This window comes from Lissotriton helveticus, chromosome 7 (genome assembly GCF_964261635.1).
Source record: "Lissotriton helveticus chromosome 7, aLisHel1.1, whole genome shotgun sequence".
Classification (NCBI taxonomy): domain Eukaryota; kingdom Metazoa; phylum Chordata; class Amphibia; order Caudata; family Salamandridae; genus Lissotriton; species Lissotriton helveticus.
Genome location: NC_136068.1, coordinates 1,230,319,630 through 1,230,343,375, shown reverse-complemented (window position 1 = coordinate 1,230,343,375; position 23,746 = coordinate 1,230,319,630). Strand labels below are relative to the sequence as shown.

At 43.1% G+C, this 23,746-nt stretch overlaps 1 protein-coding gene across 2 annotated transcripts in view; it reads left to right on the top strand.

Annotated features, from left to right (window-relative positions):
- Positions 1-23,746, top strand: part of TOM1L1 (target of myb1 like 1 membrane trafficking protein) — a 653,197-nt gene that overhangs the window by 250,115 nt on the left and 379,336 nt on the right. For both annotated transcript variants that reach the window (XM_078654420.1, XM_078654421.1), the window contains one exon: positions 17,935-18,068. In XM_078654420.1, coding sequence (XP_078510546.1) covers positions 17,935-18,068 — 134 coding nt within the window. The remainder of the gene's footprint in view (positions 1-17,934; positions 18,069-23,746) is intronic.

Sequence of the window (23,746 nt, the reverse complement as noted above, 5' to 3'; positions counted from 1 at the left end):
TATTTGTCAAGTGCTCTGCTTGGCATAAGGTGCTTGATTTCAGGGTGGTCCCTAGGGGCGAAAGTGATCACAATGCGTTGATCCTAGACTTTCTATCCCCAGGTATCCCCGTAGATAGCTGCAGTGAAGAGTGCGGTTCGGGTAACAGGGTTCTCCTAGCAAACAACAGGCGTAGGGTGAGATGGGACAAACTGATTGCCCATCCGGACTTAGTGGCAGAGCTATATGCAAGGATAATTCCGGTACTGGAAGCTGTTGGCGCTCTAAAGCTGCAGCACCTACCACCCGAAGCACATGTAAAGTTAGGAGAATCGAACAAGAATCTAGTTAATAGCTTAGCTGAAATTCTTAACCCCCCAGAGTCTAGAGGAAGAAGAGCCGGCAATAAACCTACCTGGTATAATAAGGCCTGTAGAACGGCGAAAACAGAACTTCTCGAGGCGGTGAAACAAAATAACAACAGGGCACTGATAAAACAAAGGAGGGTAGCATATCGCCACCTAATCCATCATGCCAAGCTCGAGTGGGGCAACGAGAACTGGGAAAATCTAACATCAGCTCTGTCAGTAAGAGCTGCTCGGAAGTTCTGGCTGATTGTGAACACGGGGTCCGCCGACCCTGTATTGGCTGTAGCTCCTAATATCTCTGCGAATGTGTGGGAAGAACATTTCCATACTCTGTACCAGGGGGAAAATCTTACTGAGGACCTGGCACAAGGCGGATTAGTTCCATGTTCTAATCCTGAAATGATTGAGCCTGAATTCACAGAGGGAGAAGTGAGGGCTGCTATCTCCAAACTCCCGCTTGGTAAAGCCCCTGGGCTGGATAAGGTGCCTGGCGATCTTTTTAAGCATGAACCCAGGGTCTGGGCCCTTATCTAACTGTTATTTTTAATGCCATTCTGGGAGGTATTGCGGTCTCTAGTACTTGGCTGGGAGCAGAGATAGTCACTATCTTCAAGAAGGCCTCTCCTCTGCTCCCAGCCAACTACAGGTCAATCAGCCTCATTGATGTGTCACAAAAGCTATTCTCGAGGTTGATTTTAGATCGCCTTTTAGATTGGATGGAGGAATTTGACATCTTAAGCCCTTACCAAGCTGGATTTAGAAAGAATGTGTCCACTACGGAGCAGATCTTTCGCTTAACCATGCTCTACTGGAAAACTGTTAAGATCGAGGGCGGCTCACTCTACACTGTCTTTGTGGACCTTCGTGCGGCTTTCGATTTAGTTACACGCTGGAAACTGTGGAATGTGCTCTCGGAGTTGGATATTCCTCCAGCACTTTTGAATATAATAATCCGACCGCACACTGAGAACTTCGCACAGGTCAGGTGTGGGATAAATGGTTCCTTGACATCTAGATTCCCCGTTGGCAGGGGGTAAGACAGGGGTGCGTTTTGGCACCTACCCTGTTTTGCCTCTTTGTCAACGGGGTAATCGCCCACCTGAATGCGGTCCCCAACAGTGACGCCCCAAGACTTGCTGGGATCGATGTCTCCGCGATTATGTTCGCGGATGATCCCTTATTACTCTCTAAGACCCCTATGGGCATCCAGCGAGTCCTGGATGGTTTTGTGCTTTTCTGTCAGGACCAGGGGTTGGAAATAAACACTATGAAAACTAAATATATGATTTTCAACCCCCCAATAATAACAACTCGTCCTAGCCCTGTGATAGGTGGAATTTGCCTTGAAAGAGTCAGACGTTTGAGTACCTGGGTCTCACCTTAAATGAAAATATGACATGGGGGCAACATCAAATAAAACTGCAACTTAAGCTGTCCCAAAAAGTGAGGGCCATTATCAAGCTTCAAAATAATTCCACTGCCAAACCAATTGGTCCACCACTGGAAATTTATAAATTGCAGGCACGGGGGGCTGTGATCCATGGTGGCGAACTGTGGGGTCATAAGTGTGCACCAGCGATTGCCGCCGTGGAGAATAGATTTTTAAGACAGTTGACAGCACTGCCACCGAGTACACCATTGCTGCCGCTCAGGCTGGACCTGGGACTTAGACCCATAAATGAAGAACTGGGCCTCAAACCTTTAACTTTTTGGAGGAGACTCTGGGTTACCCCAGAGTTAAAGATCTATAGGCAAGAGCTTTCGGATGTTTTAAGACTTCCGAATGCTCGGAAACTTCCATGGTTAAAGTATATAAGAGAGGAATTTGAGAGATTAGAGCTTGCGCCCATGTGGTCCGACCCAGAACATGCTTGCAGAACTGTATCGCGCAAGCATCTGGCCAAATTGTATCATGAAAGCAACTTAACTGCTTGTCTAGTGAATGTCAAAACTGGTACTTTGTCTTTCGCGTTTTTAATGTCCAAAGACTTTTATAAATTTGAGTCTGTTCTCGATGATGTTAGTCCTGTTGTTTCCAGGAAGATGTTTCTCCAATGGAGACACAGTTCTCTGCCAATCAGAGATTTCACGAGTAAGTGGTGTTCATCGTCACTTAAAAATTGCCCTGGTTGCTCCTCGGACCTTGAAAATGAGTTGCATGTCATGTTTTTCTGCCCTTTGTACCAAAGAGCTAGAAAAAAGTTGATTATCCCACTGTGCAAAAATTTGGGGATCACGTACTGTTCACAAGTATATAGAATATTCAAAACAGATCTTTCTCCTCTAATTGTTTTTGCTGTAACAAAATTTCTAGCAGCCATGTGGATCATTAGAAGGAAATTGGTGAACCCTGTTTGAAATAGGACAGTGGGAATAATTCCATAGGTCTTAGGAAGCATGATCTTGGATATTGAGATGGGCAAGGGATGTTAGTTGAACATGTATCTATTTATTTATTTATATATGTCTATTATTAGCTTAAAGATTGTGATGAAATAGCTCCCTGGTTTTGTGATGACGTAGACTTATTTTTATACTGTATTTGAATGCAATGTATTTCTCTTTTTAAACTGCTTAATTAAATGTGATTTCTTTTATGACAACATTGTCGAAATAAAGACGGAAATGAATGAATGAAAAGACTTGCTAAGTGGGAACGACTCTAGGCACTTCACAGAAAAATGTACCAACTAATACATTGCTGTGGCTCTCCTTTACTTTAATACGCAGAGGAAAATAGTAAACCAAAGCACACAGCAGCTGACCAAGGTTTCGCACATCAACTTTGCCTGTTTCAAAGGTATTTAGTGGTGCTGCTACTCTCACCATCCGCTGCCAAGGATGTATGTCAAAGCAATAGAAAAAAAGAGTAGAGAGGCGCACTCAATGAAGTCAGTAGCACGAAAAGTCCATTAAATATGTAGATCTTCTGTTGTTTTCTTAGATATATTCTTTATTTTCTTTCACATACAACGGCACAGCCAACGCGTTTCATTCCCAATTGTGCCTAGGGAATTTCATCAGGGCTGAAAAAAGACATTTACGTACATAAGTATTTGATTTATCTTATGCTTAAAAATGCAAATAAAATGGAGCATGTCCAAGCTAGTATGTGGAAAGATGTAATCTTTACAAAGAGACTAGCAAGATTTAAAAACATACCAATAGATCCAGACATATTGAACAGATTTAATGTCTGCCAAATGACAGAGCTACTTATCCCCTTACGGATGCATATGCTCCCTCACCAGTGCATTGCAACCATAAGGCCAGTTCGAGCAATAGTGCTCAGAGCTGGTGGAAAGAGACCCCAGGCTATTGGAGAGATAGATGCCTGGAGGGAGTCGAGTGATTATAACATGCATGAAGTTTGCTGTGTCAATAAAGATAGTGTGTGGTCGAGAAGACCATAGTCCAAGATTTTCACCTGTAAATCTTGGACTATGGTCTTCTCGACCACACACTATCTTTATTGACACAGCAAACTTCATGCATGTTATAATCACTCGACTCCCTCCAGGCATCTATCTCTCCAATAGCCTGGGGTCTCTTTCCACCAGCTCTGAGCACTATTGCTCGAACTGGCCTTATGGTTGCAATGCACTGGTGAGGGAGCATATGCATCCGTAAGGGGATAAGTAGCTCTGTCATTTGGCAGACATTAAATCTGTCCAATATGTCTGGATCTATTGGTATGTTTTTAAATCTTGCTAGTCTCTTTGTAAAGATTACATCTTTCCACATACTAGCTTGGACATGTTCCATTTTATTTGCATTTTTAAGCATAAGATAAATCAAATACTTATGTACGTAAATGTCTTTTTTCAGCCCTGATGAAATTCCCTAGGCACAATTGGGAATGAAACGCGTTGGCTGTGCCGTTGTATGTGAAAGAAAATAAAGAATATATCTAAGAAAACAACAGAAGATCTACATATTTAATGGACTTTTTGTGCTACTGACTTCATTGAGTGCGCCTCTCTACTCTTTTTTTCTATCGCAGAGGAAAATAGCCAGGTTTTTAGCTTCTTCCTAAATTTACCTTCGCATGATTCCATTCTTATAGTTTCCGGTAGACCATTACAATACTTTGCCGCAAGATAACTGAAGGACCGTGACCCCATTCTTGCACTCCGAACTCTAGGAACTTTCACTAGCGACCTTCCTTTTGATCACAGATTACGGCCTGGGATATATTGAGAGATTAGAGGGTGCAGGTAGCGATGTCCTTTTTTTGCAAGTATTTTATGGCAGGAGCGCATTGACTTAAAAAGGACCCTTCCCTCCACCGGCAACTAGTGCAAATCTTTCAGGGCTTTTCTTGTGGAAGCTCTTCCAGGGAGACTCAATATAAGCTGTGCAGCTACATTTTGCACCACCTGTGATTTGGCTAGCCCCCTTTTAGGTGCTCCCAAATACAGTACATTTCCATAGTCCAATTGTGCTGTCACCAGGGCATGCACTATGGTTTTCCTTGCATTAGGTGGTAGAAGGTCCAGAATTTCCCTCAGAATTTTTAGGATTCCAAAACATTTCCCCACTACTGTATGTGGGCCTCGAAAGACAATTTAAGATGGAACCAGTCTCCCAAATTTTTTACTTCCGTTTTAGGCGTAGGAACTTGTCCCAATGTTTCCGGCCACCATGCAGAGGACCATATTTTCGGTGTATTGCCCACTATCATTACCTCTGTTTTATTGCTGTTCAGTTTCAGGCAATGATCAGACATCCATCCTGCTACCTCTTCTAAGCACCTGGTGAAATTGAGCGCTTTCAGTTTGCTGTTTCCTGATAGTGTCACAATTAGTTGAGTATCATCAGCGTACGATACAATGGTAACATGATGTTTTTCCACTAACTCTGCCAGTGGTCCCACATGCAGATAAAATAGCGTGGGACTCAAAATTGATCCTTGTGGGACTCCCTGGGGCAACATGATACTCTTAGAGAGTTGTGACTGCTGTAGAACTTGGAAACTGCGTAATGATAAGAAGGATGTCATCCAGCGTAATAAGGTGCCATCTATACCGCATTTGTGGAAAAGTAAATTTTGCCATGTTCTGTGTCCCTACGCGTCCTCCATCATATGTTATATGTGCATGATTAATATGCATATGTTATTCCCCATGTTCGATTAAAGACGCAATTACAGTTGTGTCCATCTCTAGTATGCCAGTTTCCAGTTCTCGTGAATACTACGAATATCAGGCCTATGTAAAGCTACGTTGCCACGTTTCTCAGTGTGCACGTTATTCCATTGTAAAGTCCCCGTTTCTAGGCCTCAAAAGGGCCCGGACACCAGATTCAGCTCCTGTCTCCTGAAGCCCTCGCTGAGGAGCGACACGGCCCCCACCTGTATCTTCGACCCTTCACTTACTTCCTGCCTCGCAGTGCCCGGTTCAGCTCGGCCCTGCCTCTGAGTCTGCCAAGAGTATGTTATGATTCCAGTTATCAGTTCAGCCCTCCTTCCCTGCATTCCTAAGCTACTGAATCGCATCAATAGTTTCCGTCATTGTCTAGCTTTTACGTCTCCATGTAAGAGAAATACTGCATTTAATGGTCATTTAATATTCTTCATCACGCACTACATGTAGAATAATGCATGGTCCAGTCTTAGTGTCTGTTAGCCTTTCCCCTCCTGACTTCTAGTTTATATCAACATGTTCCCTAAACATCAGATACTAGATACTGTTTAGGTACATGTCGCCCTGACTCTCCAGACTTCAGTCTCTGCTCCTAGCACAGAGTTCGAAGCCCCCAGCTTCTCCTAGTGATACGTCATTGCCAGTTTGCGCGCACCTGCAGGTTAGAGGTCCCGGCTCCTCAGGTAGCCCCCTCCATGGTTTCCGCCCCATTCATGACATATTCTGTTACGTTTGCATCACATGTCTATGTATACGCCCTGTTACACCTCTTTTCACCCTTATCTTTCGCGACTGCTACGCGTCACGCCTATTGCTCCACCCACCGCTACGCCTATTGCAATGTAATGCTATGTGTTTGCGTTATGTATATATGCTCATGTACTGTTATTAAAAGTTAGACGCCGTCATTCCCGATCCTGTCCCCGGCAGCTGCCATCCTATTCCCGTGCAGGTCGTCCTGTTCCTGTCCTTATGCTGTATTAAACCTGCAAAACTCCTACTACCTCGAATCTTGACTCTTATTTATTGAGCTATCTGTTATTCATTTATTCATTCAAAAATAGGGTATTATTTATTTATTTACCACATAATGGCGCCCGAATAGGGACTTGCCCTTTCCCCACGCGTCGGTGAAGCCACGCCGACCCCCTGACCCTCTGCAGTCGTGACGGAACTCTTCTGCGCACCGGCAGATATTTCTGCTTCAAGTATCCCTCAGGCCCACGGAGGAGACGGAGGAGGCGGTCCAGCATCCAGACGAGACGGTGGAGGAACGCGGCGAGTCCCGACCAGAGCCCAAGCCGAGAGTCCAAGGTCCGAGGTATCCGGAGGTCCACCCGTAACTGAAGTCCGAAGTTCGTCGTCCGTCGTCGTAGCAGTCCAGTCCAGTCCGAGGCCTTCCGTTCTTGCTGCCCGGTGAGTACCGTTACTGGGGTGGTATCTAGACAGGGTCAATCTAATTGACTCTGGTCTGTGGGTTGGTGGTACACAGACTCACAAACGAAGTGTCCACTTCGGTGGATGCGGGTCCTGAACTTGTCTCTTTATGAGACCGGTAAGTTTCGTACTGTTTCAGCAGTGCATCTAGTCTCTGTTCTAGTCAGTTCTGTTCTCGAGAAAATTCATGTGTTCTGTTCTCAGTATTCCAGGTAGTATTCTGTTCGAACTGTTATTTTAAATGTTCTTCATGTATTTTAATGTCGTGGTATGAATGGGGAATAAGTATCGTGTTCATTGTGTATTGTATTGTGTCTAGATTACAGTTCAGTCATGCCCCTGTTTTCCAAGTTACGTCAGTTAAAAACTAGAAAGGGTCTGCTGGAAGCAGCAGTTCCAGTTCCGCCTAGGGACAGTCCAGGTCATTTTATGTATCAGAAGCATGGCATAAGCGCCATATTATATCTAGATTTATGGGTAGAGTATACCAAACAGTTAGAAGAAAAGTGTAGATGGCCCGTATCAGGTACGTGGGATGCCGAGTGCATCATGAGAGTAGAAGAAGCATTATGGAAAAGGAAAGCCAGACAGTCACAGAAAGATGCCATCGAGTTATGGCGCAAAGAATCTCATAAAAGAACCGAAAAAGAAATCAGAAAGTCAGAATTAAGTAGAGAATCCTTGGAACGAGCCCAAGAAAGGGAATTAATCGAGATTGGTGAACGAGTTAAAACCGAACAGTCAGACAGACAGAGGCATGCTCTTATTAAGGGTATGTATCCTCTTCTTGCCGAGGGCTTGCCAAAAGCGACCTCAGAGTCATCCAGTAATTTCCCGCCACCATTAGTTCCGACTAAGCTACGTCACAAACCGACCGCAGCTGATATTTTTATTTCGTCCTATTTGGACGACACAGTCCCAGAATATGCAAATCCTGTTCGCGCTCCGCCAGTCCCTGTAAATCAGGCACTTCCCGCTCCTCCAGACACCGGAGTACCTGTTACGGTACCCCCGGTCCAGCCCGCCATACCAGTTCAGCCCGCATTTCAATTTCCTGCCACACTAGTACGAAGAGGATCAGTCGACGATTCTAGTTTAGGGGCCGCAGGGGGAGGTCCTCCTCAGACCCCGCCGCCACATAAGCGTTTAACGACAGCCGAATTACATATGCAAGCGTCACAGCGTACGCCCAGACATCAGTCTGTAGCAGAAATAAGAAAAGCCCTTAATGAATGCGGCTATGATCCAGTCCCAGGCGAGGATAATATGGTTTTATATTCATTACGTGTAAGAAGGGTGGCCGAGTATCTAGTCACCCTACCGAATATGAAAGAAGACCTAGACAGAATATATCGTTTCATCCGTACAGGGGATGATCCAGAAAGCATTAGCGAGGCCATGTCTCAAAGGAAAGCTGAGACCCAGCTCATGATATTAAAGTTTCTGATCAATTGTCTAATAAGAGAACAAGATTACCCGTCCAAAGATCAAGCCGAAATGAGAACCCTGACAAAGTGGAGTGATAATATAGCCGAGGGTAAGCACAGAACCATGAGTGCTATGGACAGTATGTACAAGAAAATTCGTAAAGAAATAATAAGGTTACACGATCAACGTAAAGCAGCACAAGTAAGCGAGAAAGAAAGTAACTCTGATACTGAAGAGGTAGAGGACGAGAATCCCGACAGAATAGCGTATGTAGGAAAATCTAGATTTCCAGATCGTCATTTACGCCTAGAACACAAGTCTACTTTCCATCATCCAACACCAGAACAAGGTTCTCTAGAACAAGTATTCCAAGCTACCGATCACATTCTGAAATCACGAATCGGTTACAGTGAGTTGAGTACCATGCATGAACAAGAACTAGTCCGATCAGCAGTCCGATGGATTACTGATTCTACCACTTTTCCAGACGAAATAGTGGCACAAATGTTTCTGAAACTGCCCCCAGCCGAGCAGCGACTGGTGGGTATGTATATGATTCAGCACCTCATTACATTGTATGAGGGTCAACACTCTGATCCAGGCCCGTTACATGATATCCTGAACGAGTTACTCCAGTATAGATGGAAAGGTTTAGGTACCGATTTAATTAGTGTCGTTCTAGAACAACGTCACAAATATAGAACGTTTTTGAACCCGCATTTTGTTCATGTCTCACCCCCAGAAAGTAAACCATTTTACATGGAGAGACAGAATCCGTTACGAGAAGTCCACCCAGTTAGAGGAACGGGTGGCGAACTAGAACGAGTGTTTGTTTACACTCCGATTACAAAGATGGAACTCCTAGAGATGAAGAAATTAATTCCCTGTCATGATAAAGATCCAGCAGGGTTCCACCGAGAATTAAAAGACATGCTCCGTATGGGAGAATACACGTATCCAGATATAATTAAAATGTTAAAGGTTCTGCTGCCCGCAGGGGTGTATGAAAAGCTCAAGGAAAAAGAATGGGAGGTGGGAGAGAAAAAGATCGATTGGGCAGTTCTAGAAGCTGAAGATAAGGCACGAGTACCAGGTACCGGTCTTGGAGCGAAATGTAAAGAATTACCAGAATTATTAATACAAGTTTTACCCAGATTATTGACAACTAGAAAAGAAGACTGGGATGCAATCTCAGCCTGTAAACAGAAACAGGATGAAGACATTAGTGATTTTTATTCTAGATTTGAGAAATGTTTTAGCATCAACAGTGGCCTCAAGACAAGTAGTGAGTCATACCCTCATCTTTTTGTTACTAAATTAGTCGAGAATTCAAGTCCACAAATTAAAAATCGAGTTTTGAAAGTCGAAAGTACCTGGCAAGCTAATACCCCGTCCCAGATGTTACAGATGCTCCAATACCACCAGAATAGAATCAGAGAAGAGCAAGAACACGAGAGAAAGCGTATGAAAGACACGAAAATGAAAGTACTAGTTGCACAATCTGTTCCTCAAGACAGTCAGAAGAGGGGTCCGAATCAAGTCAGTCATCCTGCAGCTCCCGTTAAAGGGAACTGCAATTATTGTAAACAGCCAGGTCATTTTATAAACGAGTGTGCAGTTCTGAAACATAACATAGCTACCGGTAAGACTAAAGAAAGACCACGTCCGCCTAGACAAGAACAAGTTTCACAGACTCCTCAGCCACAGAATGCACCACAGACAGTTACAGCACCGCAGCCCATCGCTGCTACACAGCATGTTACACAGCAAATGTACCAGTATGCACAGTCCGAGTATCCGGAGTATCAACCGTATTCATGAAACAGCCTAGAGAGGGAGGTAGGCTTGCCTCTCATCGAGATACCTGTAGATCAAGAAGGTCCCTATGTTCACAGTCAAGTACTAGGGAAAGATAGAAAGTTTTTGATTGATACAGGGGCAAGTAGGACCACAATTAGCCACGCCGAAGTTCCAGGGGCTCCGCTCTCAGGCTCTAGAAATGTTTCCCTTGGATTTTCAGGAAAACCTATCGTAAATGAAATTTCAAAGCCAGTTACTCTAGAAGTAGGTCCATTGTCCCGTACTACTGATCTGTTACTTACTAAGTCATGTCCAGAAAACCTATTAGGCATTAAAACACTGAAAGAATTAGGTGCAGTTATATGCTGTTCCCCAGAGGGAATACGTCTGTTCCTACGTGACTTCAAGGGTCACTATGTATTACGAGATTTTGATCCCAGATTGTCTAATGTTCCGCAGCATTTATGGGCGCAAGGTCCAACTGATGTAGGTTACATGCAAATCACACCCCATCGTGTGACTCTCAAGCCAGGTGTAGTGTTACCACGAATCAGACAGTACAGATTACCACCTGAGGCTGTAGCAGCCTTATCCAAAATTATTGACGAGCTCATCGCTCAAGGAGTAGTTGTAGAAACTGACTCCAATGTATGCAATTCTCCGATCATTCCAGTCATGAAACGTACTGATCCAAATGCACCCCCAGTATATCGATTAGTGATTGACCTACGAGAACTTAATAAATGTATTATTCCCCAGTATCCAGTAGTCCCAGATATCTCTTCCCTATTAACAGCCATTGATTCCGAAGCCACATTTTTCACTGTCATAGATCTCAAGAACGCATTTTTCAGTGTCCCCATTCATCCAGACAGCCAGTTCCTTTTCGGATTCTGTTTAAATGGAAGGAGCTATATGTTCACACGAGCTCCTCAAGGTTTCACAGAAAGTCCTAGTATTTACAGTCAAGCACTTAAGAGACAACTTGATAATGTTCACATGCCAACTGACACTGCCCTGCTCCAGTATGTCGATGATCTACTGATCACAGCCCGTTCTGAACGTGACTGCGAGCGAGCGTCACTGACGGTTCTGTATTTTCTAGCCGAGATGGGGCATAAGGTGTCCCCTTCGAAGCTTCAATTCTGTGTCCAGCAAGTGGTATACTTAGGACACTTACTGTCCAAGAGGGGTAGGCAGTTGACACCAGACCGTATCCAGTTAATAGCGAGTCTTCCTCAGCCCAAGACCCAGAAGGAGGTACGTGCTTTTATCGGCCTTACTTCTTATTGTAGACAATGGATTCCTCAGTATGCATTTCTAGCCAAACCACTGATACAGTTAACGACACAGGAGGCAGCCGCACCGACTGTCCTCCCTTGGACGTCTGAACATACACTTAGTTTCAACGAGTTAAAGAAAGCTTTATGCCAAGCTCCAGTTCTAGCTACACCGAACTACAGTAAGCCTTTTACACTTTTCGTCACTGAACGTGAAGGTACAGCATTATCTGTTCTCACACAAGATCAAGCAGGACAATACAAGCCATGTGCTTATTTTTCGAGCACATTAGATCCTGTAGCCCAGGCTCTGCCTGCGTGCCTCAAGTCAGTTGCAGCCACAGCACTAGCTATCAGACAAAGTGATTCCATAGTATTAGGACACTCCCTGACAGTACAAGTTCCACACTCCGTGGAAGTTCTTTTAAACCGAACACAAACTCAGCACTTGACAATTGCACGTTTAACAGGTTATGAATTGACACTGTTCCAGCCACACATAGAAATCAGACGCTGCAACGTTTTAAATCCTGCTACATTGTTACCATCAGTTACTTTAAGTCCGGACACACACGACTGTGTGGAAGTAGTTAACATTACGACAAAGCCAAGACAAGATCTGACAGATATTCCGTTACCAGACCCCGACCTGACACTTTATGTGGATGGTTCATGTATGAGAACAAGTACAGGAGAACTAGTCGCCGCATATGCAGTGACTACTGACACCGAAGTTATTGAGACACACCGTATTGACACTCTGTCCGCTCAAGCAGCAGAGCTAGTTGCTCTGACACAAGCCTGCATACATGCCAAGAACCTGAAAGTTAATGTTTACACAGATTCACGCTACGCATTCGGAGTTGTACACGACTTTGGAGTGCTCTGGCAGGAGAGAGGTTTCATGACTTCTCATGGAACCAAGATTCAGCATGGTCTCCTTATTCAAGCTCTGTTAGATGCCATACATTTACCGACATCCATTGCTATCATGAAGTGCAAAGCACATACGAAAGTTACTGACATTATTTCCCAGGGTAACGATCTAGCAGATCGCACAGCCAAGCTTACAGCACAGACTCCAGACATTCCAGTTAACATGACACACACTCCAGATCCGACTACATGCATGACAGTTAAGGACCCTACACAAGATGTCATAGATATCCAGTTACATGCTACTCCTGAAGAAATCAAGAAATGGTCCGAACAAGGAGGGGTCCAGACAGATCAAGGATGGTTAACGAAGGGTAGAGCCACATGGTTTCTCCCCGACTCTATGGTTCAAGTCATTATCAATACCGCACATAGTCCAGCACATTTAGGAGAAAAAGCTATGTTAGACAGTATCCAGAACATTTGGTTCAACAAGCATTTACGAGCTGCAGCCAAGCAGAAAGTCCGTACCTGTATGATATGTTGTCAGTTTAATCCAGGTAAAAGTGTCCCGGTGGAACAAGGGGGATTCCAGCCTCCTGACCACCCTTTTGAAGTCCTCCAGATGGATTATATTCAGATGGAGCGATGTCGAGGTTTCAAGTATGTCCTTGTAGTTGTATGCGCTTTGTCCAGGTGGACAGAAGCATATCCAGTCCCAGATTACACAGCTGCGACCACTGCCAAGCAGTTGGTTCGTGAGTTCTTCCCCCGTTATGGACTCCCTAGGGTCGTATATTCTGATAACGGCCAGCCATTCTCATCAGAGTTAATGAAACACGTTTCCCTATTGTTAGGGTACCAGTGGAAGTTCCATTGTGTACGCCATCCTGAAGCAGCCGGTCTCGTAGAGAGACATAACCAGACCCTGAAAATTCGCATCGCAAAAATTTGTAAAGAGAAAGGTGTGGACTGGCTAGTAGCTCTGCCAGTTGCCTTGTTCTATATGCGCATGGTCGCACATTCCAGATCAGGTCTGTCCCCGTATGAGGTCGTTTTCGGCCGCCCCCCTAACATGTGGGGTACTCCTAGACCCCGAAGTATTACCGATGTTTCAAGTAATATGCTGACAGATTACCTAGCTTCCTTGATGTCTGCCCTCAACTCTTGTCGTTCACAGGTTGCCGCCGCATTTCCAGACAATACCGAGGTGGCACCGCATGAAATCGTTCCAGGATCCATGGTCCTTGTCCGGAATTTTGACCGCTCAAGTCCGCTGGAGCCACGCTGGAAGGAGCCCCGACAGGTCCTCCTCGCCACCCGTACGGCCGTGAAGTTGGAGGGTCGCAAAGGCTGGGTGCACCTTTCGCACGTGAAGAAGTTTTATGGACTGAAACCCGTCTCAAAGAACATTTCCCAGGATTTGAAGGATTGCCAAAATATTGTTCTCAAGGACTGTCCCGCAAAAGACATTGTTACAAACCCTCCCCTGTTAGAGAAAACTCCGCAGCAGGAGTATAAGTTGAAACTCCGGTCTAGTAAAATAAGTCAGCCAGTTTGATTGTCTAAGTCCTCCCCTAGGTGAAACGGTTAGACTGTTTCTGACATGTATAAAATAGACCCCCATAGTGAGAGAGTTAGTCAAAACTCAATCCGATGTATCATTTTTCTATGTTTCATATTATTTCTCAGCATTATGATTTCCTGCACCAGTTATGCATTTTACCTGTGTTTCCCAGTTTCTCATGTAAGTACGTCTTCTAATGCTACAGTAGAACACACGTTTAGTGATCTGCCTCCTCATGAACTCTCTTACCGCCTCGCTATGCGAAATAATTCTTTTATCCGCATGCTACATTACTCACACCAAACCAGCAATGCCACTAATTGTTGGGTGTGTGGTCGACTCCCCCCTTTTCAGACACCGAAGGGAGTTCTGCCACTCTTTCCTTATCCTTTTTCACATAATGGTTCGTGTGGAGCATGGTCCACGTTAACGTCATCCTCAACAGATATGTCTTTTCTTAACAATACATGTTTTCCAGACAAGCAAGGTCTTCCCCACAGAACCGGGTTAGATCTAGAGAATGAAGTTTACAATTTAGGTAATTATTCTTCGAATTTCATGGTCCTGAATGTTCAGTCTGATTCCACTCCAGATTTACCTGCAATTTCAGTACTACCAGTCAAAGGCGAATTATGTGTCCGAAATAATGGTTCCGTACACGTAGGACATAGTGATTGTACTACTATTGTCAAGTATAGTGACAGTGGGAAATCTATCTTCAAAGCTTCACGTCATTCTTATTTTATTTGTGGTCAAACTGCATATGTTCGTCTGCCCCTCGATTGGGAGGGAACCTGTTACATTGCCTTCCTACTGCCACCAGTTTTCCTAGCCCCATCTGATTATCATAGAAACACACATCTAGTACACATTAGACATAGAAGGGAGATCGAGTCCCCAATTGTCGATTATACTGAAACTGCTCTAGAACAGTATACAGATTTCAATAGAGGTTTCTTTTTCTTTATAGGACCTATCCAGAATAGTAAACTAATCCGCAGGTTAACCAGAACCCTTGAAGCTGTAGTAAATGAGACTGCCTCTGCTCTAGGTAACTTAACCGAAGAGCAATCTGCTATGAGATTTGTAGTTTTGCAAAATCGTCTCGTCCTTGACGTCATATTGGCCGATAGGGGCGGGGCCTGTAGAGTCATCGGATCTAGTTGCTGCATTTTCATTCCAAATAACGCGCCGTCTGTTTATTCAGCTATAACCAGACTCCATAAAATTGCCCATCTGTTACACCAAGATCCAGGCACCTGGACATGGTCCGGTTGGTTCTGGAATATAATTTCCGCCTGGGGATGGAAAGTCTTGTCCTTTCTAGGTATTGCAGTAGCGATTATATTTAGCTGCTGCCTCTGTATACAATGTGGCCCTGCGATTTGCGGCATTTGTGCTACCTCTTGTATTCCCAGTCCCAAGCCCCGTTCTAAATCCCGTTCAAAAAGAATTCGAGACGAGCAAATGATACTGTATGAAATGATAGATGGTATCATGAATATTGATGTTTCCTGAAGGAAACGTAGTGACAAGGAGGGAATGTGGAAAAGTAAATTTTGCCATGTTCTGTGTCCCTACGCGTCCTCCATCATATGTTATATGTGCATGATTAATATGCATATGTTATTCCCCATGTTCGATTAAAGACGCAATTACAGTTGTGTCCATCTCTAGTATGCCAGTTTCCAGTTCTCGTGAATACTACGAATATCAGGCCTATGTAAAGCTACGTTGCCACGTTTCTCAGTGTGCACGTTATTCCATTGTAAAGTCCCCGTTTCTAGGCCTCAAAAGGGCCCGGACACCAGATTCAGCTCCTGTCTCCTGAAGCCCTCGCTGAGGAGCGACACGGCCCCCACCTGTATCTTCGACCCTTCACTTACTTCCTGCCTCGCAGTGGCCGGTTCAGCTCGGCCCTGCCTCTGAGTCTGCCAAGAGTATGTTATGATTCCAGTTATCAGTTCAGCCCTCCTTCCCTGCATTCCTAAGCTACTGAATCGCATCAATAGTTTCCGTCATTGTCTAGCTTTTACGTCTCCATGTAAGAGAAATACTGCATTTAATGGTCATTTAATATTCTTCATCACGCACTACATGTAGAATAATGCATGGTCCAGTCTTAGTGTCTGTTAGCCTTTCCCCTCCTGACTTCTAGTTTATATCAACATGTTCCCTAAACATCAGATACTAGATACTGTTTAGGTACATGTCGCCCTGACTCTCCAGACTTCAGTCTCTGCTCCTAGCACAGAGTTCGAAGCCCCCAGCTTCTCCTAGTGATACGTCATTGCCAGTTTGCGCGCACCATCAGGTTAGAGGTCCCGGCTCCTCAGGTAGCCCCCTCCATGGTTTCCGCCCCATTCATGACATATTCTGTTACGTTTGCATCACATGTCTATGTATACGCCCTGTTACACCTCTTTTCACCCTTATCTTTCGCGACTGCTACGCGTCACGCCTATTGCTCCACCCACCGCTACGCCTATTGCAATGTAATGCTATGTGTTTGCGTTATGTATATATGCTCATGTACTGTTATTAAAAGTTAGACGCCGTCATTCCCGATCCTGTCCCCGGCAGCTGCCATCCTATTCCCGTGCAGGTCGTCCTGTTCCTGTCCTTATGCTGTATTAAACCTGCAAAACTCCTACTACCTCGAATCTTGACTCTTATTTATTGAGCTACCTGTTATTCATTTATTCATTCAAAAATAGGGTATTATTTATTTATTTACCACACATTCCTCTAGTCGTTGCAGAAGTAGCCCATGTGATACGGTATCGAACGCCGCACTTAGGTCCAGTAAGATCATAGCTGTTGTCTGCCCCTCATCCGCACAACATCTCATTGTGCCAGGAGCAGAGCTGATTCTGTCGAGTGGGCTGTTCTGAAGCCAGATTGGGAGGGGTGTAGTAGATCATTTTCCTGGATATAATTGGTTAGCTGTTTGTTAGCTACTTGTTCTGCAATCTTTGCGACAAATGGCAGCAGCGAAATTGGGTGCAGATTTTCTAAGACTGCTATGTCTAGTGATGATTTTTTTTTCAGTGGACGTACTATTGCTTGTTTCCTGCTAATGAGGACTTCTCCCTTCTGGAAGGAGATGTTAATGAGCTCATAAATTTGAGCAATGATAAGATCAGCTCCCATCAATAATTTTTCTGGGCGGGCCGGCACATAACGTGTTCTCCATGCAGGCTGCATTAAAGCCTGCATGGAGAACATGCCCATCCCTCCAACCCCTGGCTGAATGCCCTGTCACGGCACTCAGACCAATCACAACGCTGCATTGCGGCATTGTGTTTGGCTGCAGAGAGCTTGGAAGCCCTGGTGCTTCCTGTTTCCCCCAGAAGCCAGGAAGAGGACGTAGGAGAGGTGGCGGCCAGCCTGAAGGTAAGTGTTTTTTTTAACCCGTCCCCCCAAAACCATACACTTGCCCTTTCACCCACCCCGCCCCGCCCCACTGCTGTTTCCAGGTATCAGCTGCCACTGAATGAGAATGTCCAAATTCATACTGTCCTTTCAGTGCATCCCCCACTGAACAGCTGACTCATACAGCTAAGTAAAACTGGTTGACCATGTTAGGAAAATACCCTTGCCAGTCATTGTTTTTATCATTGCATTCTCCATCATGTAGTTTGGTTTTCATTACAAATGCAAAAGAAAAACCAAAACCAAATTGAATAACTATTCACACAAGACATGCAACAACTAAGAATAAATCCATCAATGCATGAAAGCTGAACGTTGCTTACATTAGGTAAATACCAAAGTTCAGCGTACGCATTGAAATTATATCACTGTGCACATCTATTTGGAGATCCATGGAGCACTGTGCATGGCAATAGGGATGAAATAGGACTGAAGGACAGAATGATAGAGGGCAGCACCCGTGCAGTGGTATGCAGCCCCAATAATGGGCAAATGACTGCTGTAACCTCCCAAGAAACTCTTTGACTGTTGAACTTGAAGTACTGCACTCTCTAAGTTGTGACCATCTACAGTATGATGATTTAAAAATCATATAACTCTTTTTATATCTCTTCCTATAGAAATTGAACATAACATGTCGCAGTATGCAGGAGAGGGTTATGGAGCTGCTGGTGGCCGTACAGAACGATGACGTGACAGCTGAGCTCATCCAAGTGAATGATGATCTAAACAACGCTTTTCTGAGATACGAAAGGTAGCTAAATCAAATAAATTGCTTTAATGGCTACACTTGGTAATCATGGCTAAGTTTGATCTGCAGAAATTCAACGTTATGAAATGCAGACAACGTATTTAGGTTGTATCTAACAAAAATAGGAGAGACTAATGCGAAAGAAACATATTGGAAAGTTATGGATTATAAAAAGGTAATAACAGTGACATGATGCGTAAAATAATATTTTAAATCCTTCAAAATACAGACAATTCCTCAAGACCACTGCGCCTCATATCAATGGTTAGTTATGCCATTTTAAATATCCCCGATGCCAATAAAACACTGTATAATAATTTAAGACGTCATCACCCTTTACAGTTGAAATATTGTGTGGATATTTTAATCTTTACTAACCCTACACATAACTCTGGGGCATATGTATCAAGCTAAATTGCGATCGCAAATGATGACATTCGCAGAATTTCAGCGTTTACGATTGCAATTTAGCTGTGTGCAATGTATGAAAGAAAACAACACTCTATAAATAATCGCAAAATTTACGATTCCCTATTTTGCGAATGCATTTAAGGAATCGCGTATTGCGATTCCTTAAATGCAATGTAGGAATCATGGAAAAATTACGATTTGGCATTAAGGAATCGCAAATTACCACCAACTTCAAGTTGGTGGTAATTTGCAATTTCTTTGAAAAATGCACTTTTGTGCCTTTTTTCGAAGTGCCATGTGGTGCACATACATGTCCTTTTGGCACCCTTGCAACCTTGAAATTGCATTCTCAATTTGCGATATCCTAATTGCTAATCGCAAATTGAGAATGTCTTCCGATTCATTCCTATGGGCCTCCTAGCCTGTAGGAATGAATGGGAAGGTATTCCTTATTTGTGAATCTCCATTTGTGAGTCGCAAGTAAGGAATATGTAGGATTCGCAAAATGTTTAGCAAATCCTACATACATTGCATTTTGCGATTCTCTAAAAATCGCAATTTGAGAATCGCAAAACTCTTTTTTGATACATATGTCCCTCTGTTCTCTACTGCCCCCTGCTAGTAGGCTTTTTGATCTTTCGGAAAGACCAACAGAAAGCAAAAAGAATAGGAACCAATTTGATCTTTATATTTTACATTTCCGGTTTCCCCAAATGAGATCCAGTTTCAGATTTGTAAACAATGATATTCACGTTGGTATTGTCTAAAATAATAAAGTGATATGATACTGACAGATCGTCCACCAAAACACAGCTGAGATCTAAGCCTTTCTTGATTGCACAGCTCCTTGGCTATGTGGAACCATCACCCAACATGTTATAACTATTGAAGTTTAAGATAGAATGAACTTCATATTGTCTAGCACATCCTTTTACCTGAGCCAGTGACCAAGCCATTAAAATATGTCATCAGAATTGATTATAGGTCTTGCATATTATTGTTTCAAGGAATGGAAATTAATTAGATTGAAAATAAGAGGGGCAGCATCAAAACTTATTATCTAGTCCAGCCATTACATCAATCTCTTTCACACCATGCATCTGATAGGAGTGGCTTACAACTACTAATATGTCAAACAAATTTGTAATGTATACATTGATACGATCCTAAAGTCCTAAAGTCCTGAGTCCTAAAGCTCAAGCACACCTTAGATAGATCAGCTTCTGAACACGTTATGCAAAACTGATTGTACTATTCACTTTGAGCATTGAAATAGGCGCACTGCCACTATAAAGACTCAGTGTGCTTCTTTTATGCATATCTAGAGCTTTATGAAGTACCATGGCTCAAAACTAATTGATACATGGGGTCCAACTGGACAAAAATGTCACTCACAAGTTAACATATTTTATTTCATTTAAAAATATTTACAGCTAATAACAGCACAAACAATATATTACGAAGAGAACTATACATATGGTAACCAATCTTACGTGTAGTTGAGGATCAGACATTGGGCCCCGTACACTGTGAGTTTGCCAAGATTCAAAACGTATGTGAAAGCTTAACAGCAATATCATTACTAAAATTATTTTATTAAAACATTCCTTATACATAACTGTCAAATAATAATCAATGTGAAATCCATGCAAGATACCACATAGATATTCCATTCCTCTATAAACATTCCATTCCTCCATACTTCACCACCTTAAGCTGTCTTCTAATAACAGAATATTAGTCTACAACACATCCAGAAGCTTGAAGAGACTATTGCATCCACTTGCTTTATACAGAATGTCATCCAACTGTGGCTGTGTAGAACCCATCAGCTCTATGTCTATGTTAAAGAAGGGATATAATTGTATATATGTCCCTCTTATCAAACGTAATTTCGTGCCCATGTTCCGGTCACTAGCAAGGATCAGCAGATCATTGCACAGCTGGTGGAAAGAGAGTAAGGTACGTTTAAATTTGGAATTTGCTATTTTTTTAAAGTTTTTTTCTTACACCCATTATTAACGGTCAATCATCCTTAAATTCCCTATCTTTAGTTTCTTTCCAGGGAGCCTCACAGGCTTTTAAATGTTTACACTCTTTCAGTGGCTGTGCTGAACATCATGTAGCATTATTGTGTCTTAAAACAATTTTTTTCTCCTAAAGATGTTCTTGAATGTCGTCTTGAGGGGTGATTCTCCACACACCGAGGCATACTATTGTAATGTGTTTTCATTGATGCTTGTAAACTTTGTACTACAGTTGAAATGCCTAGGCTGTGTGCTTCTACCACTGATAATGTGCAGTGTTTACCAGCATCAATCTATGCTTGTTAAGAGGACAGATTTCACTTGTGAGATGTACCGATATATGGTGAGTGTTCTAGTGAGAAACACCAAGGTACAGGTCTTGCCCACACAGACCTTGGTGATTTATTATGTTTAATTTTTGTCAAGCTTACTGTTCCCTTTATTTGAGTCAACATAACTTTGGGCCTGCATGTGTCTATGATTGGTGTGGCACTTGGGCACTCTAGGGAATGGACCACACACACCTTCACTCAGACTCAGTTGGTTACTGTGCTTTGTCCATGAACTTTAGCTTATGCTACATCTTGTTAACAACATAACCTGTAGCTTACATGTAAATGAGGTATTACTCATGTTAACCTTTTTCATAGTTGTATTTATGTTTTTGACCTGCGATGTATGAGAAACGTCCGTGCTGACCCGAGACACTGAAGTCCCTCCATGCAGACACTCCAGCACACAGTAGACAGGGTTGTCATGTTCGATAGTTGTCAGAAACTATTCACTCCTTGGTAAGATTGTGGAGCTTATAGTGGCACTGTGAGCTAGCAGGTATAAAGGCTAACAAATCCTGTGGGGGTGTCTGGAATCAGTCTGGACACCAATCCCTTAGTTTATGTTGTCTAAACGTGCCGATCCTAAATAGATTTGTAGAAACTACACAACACTGGGATGCATGGTTTCTAGCTCTGAAGTTGCTTATAGGTCCAGAGAGGCAACATCTCAGTCTACATTTGCACTTTGCATTGGTCACCTAGAGCAGTTACCTTTATATCTATAAGAACGAAGGAAACTAAGACGGATTACAAGAGGTCAGTAGGTTATGTGAGTCAATGTTCTGCTTTCATTATTGGTGGCCTGGAACTAATACTATTTGTATCACCTTTGAAAGAGGCATCAGTAGGCATAGCCATTTAGCCACTTGGTACTGTTTCTGGACAACTTGGAGAAAAGAGATGTATGAGATAGCAAAAGGAACAGATGTGGGGGGCCAGAGGGTGGTATGTGATTGTCTTGGTTACTTGAATATGGGTCATTAGATCATGGGATATTTGTGCTCTACTGTTGATGGTGGCTTGTTAGTCTTTTAATTTGGTCCTCCTTCAAACAACCATCTGTTATTTGTGGTTGGTACAGACAGCAGTCTGTGCATCAGATGGGGTCTACTTCAATGTGTAATGCTTTAAGTAGCAGAAATGGAAAGGGCAGTCAAACAGGACAAGCAAAGTGGAGGAAAGGATCAGAATGAATAAGGTAGCATGAAGAACATGGAAGAGAAGGCGGGGGTAGTTTGCACTGGCTGCAGACAAGCATGTCAGGAATAAGACACCAACTGAAATCATGGTTCCAGTATAATGGATAGTGTGATGCAATATTGTACTGATGTCAGAATATTCAGATGCTTAATCAATAGGTAATGTGGTGTTTGACTTGCTAAATATTCACCAAATCCATATCAAATGTGTCAGCCATATTGATAATTTGACACAGGTTGTATGTCAATTTTCAACTTTGGTGGAGAAGTATGAATGGGTCAATACATGTTTTGAATGGATCAAAAAGTTCAGTTTCTCATTTTCACTCCAATAGCATCTTTTGTTCTCTCTTAGACTAAAAACTGTAGAACAGATGTACACTAAACTTGGTATAAAGATTGAATGTTTTACTTTGTTTTCTTTTGGGGGGGGGGGTAGCGTAAATCCAAAATCTGCCCTGTTGACTGTGACTAGCTAATCTTTAGTATATTTTATTAGTTTGGTCACAAATGATATTGAACCGTAATTCTAAACTACCTAAGTTTGATTGGCCAAGAATGTTATTTTTTGCCACCATGCATTGTAGAGTTGTAAGAAATTAGGCCATTGGCTTTAGGGAAGCTGTAACCTCACCCATGCAACAACCACAATCCTTGCCAGGGTGAATCACAAAAGTCATTAAAATAAACTATGCTGAACCCTCTGGTAGCTTGGCACAACGCTGTGAAGCCTAAATTAGAGGCCATGTGCAAAATATTTTTGCAGCACACAAACAGTAATAAAGTGAAACCACAACACTGAAAAACACTGAAAAATCTCAAGCCAATTTAGAAAAATAGAATAAAATGTAATAAATAAACTGACACCAAGAGCAAATGAAATCTTTGCAATAGAACCCAAGTTATGATTTGTTAAAATTCTTATTGCAAAACAGTGCCTAAAGATCAAGGGCCCGATGTAGGTAAATCTAATTTATCACTTCTAAAATACCGAATCACACCGATTCGGTATTTAAGAAGTGGTAAATTAGAGGGGGGGAAATGTAGGTAATTCTGATTCGGCAAATACCGAATCTGTAAGATTCTGTATTTACCGATTCTGTAAATACCGAATCGGTATCCCCCATTGATTCCTATGGGCCTTGAAGCCCATAGGAATCAATGTGGAATACCGAATCGGTATTTACCGATTCGGTAATTACCTATTCTTGCAAGGGTGCAGGGGGTGTCACTTTGACACTCTCTAGCACCCCAATTACAGGCTTGTGTGCCATGTGGCACACAGACATGACCTAAGGGCATGTCTGTGTGTCACATGGCACAGGTGTGCATGCACAGATGGATTCGGTATTTTACCACCCAATTGGATTGGGTGGTAAAATACCGACTCTTGAAGGCCTGTGGCACTCTTCAGAGTGCCACCTACATCTCTATTTACCGATTCTGTACATTTACCGATTCGGTATTTTACCGAATCGGTAAATGTACAGAATTGGTAAAATTACCGAATCTGTACTTCTGTAGCCCCCTACATAAGAAAACCGTAATACCGGTCGGAAACGGCCGAATTCGGCCGTTTCCGACCGGTATTAGGGCTCCTACATCGGGCCCCAAATCTCCAACCATACTTATCTGGTCACGTGAGACAGGGGAAAGTCAAATATTAGCATCGACCATGAAGGGGGCTCGGATACAGCGGGTGAATTGGA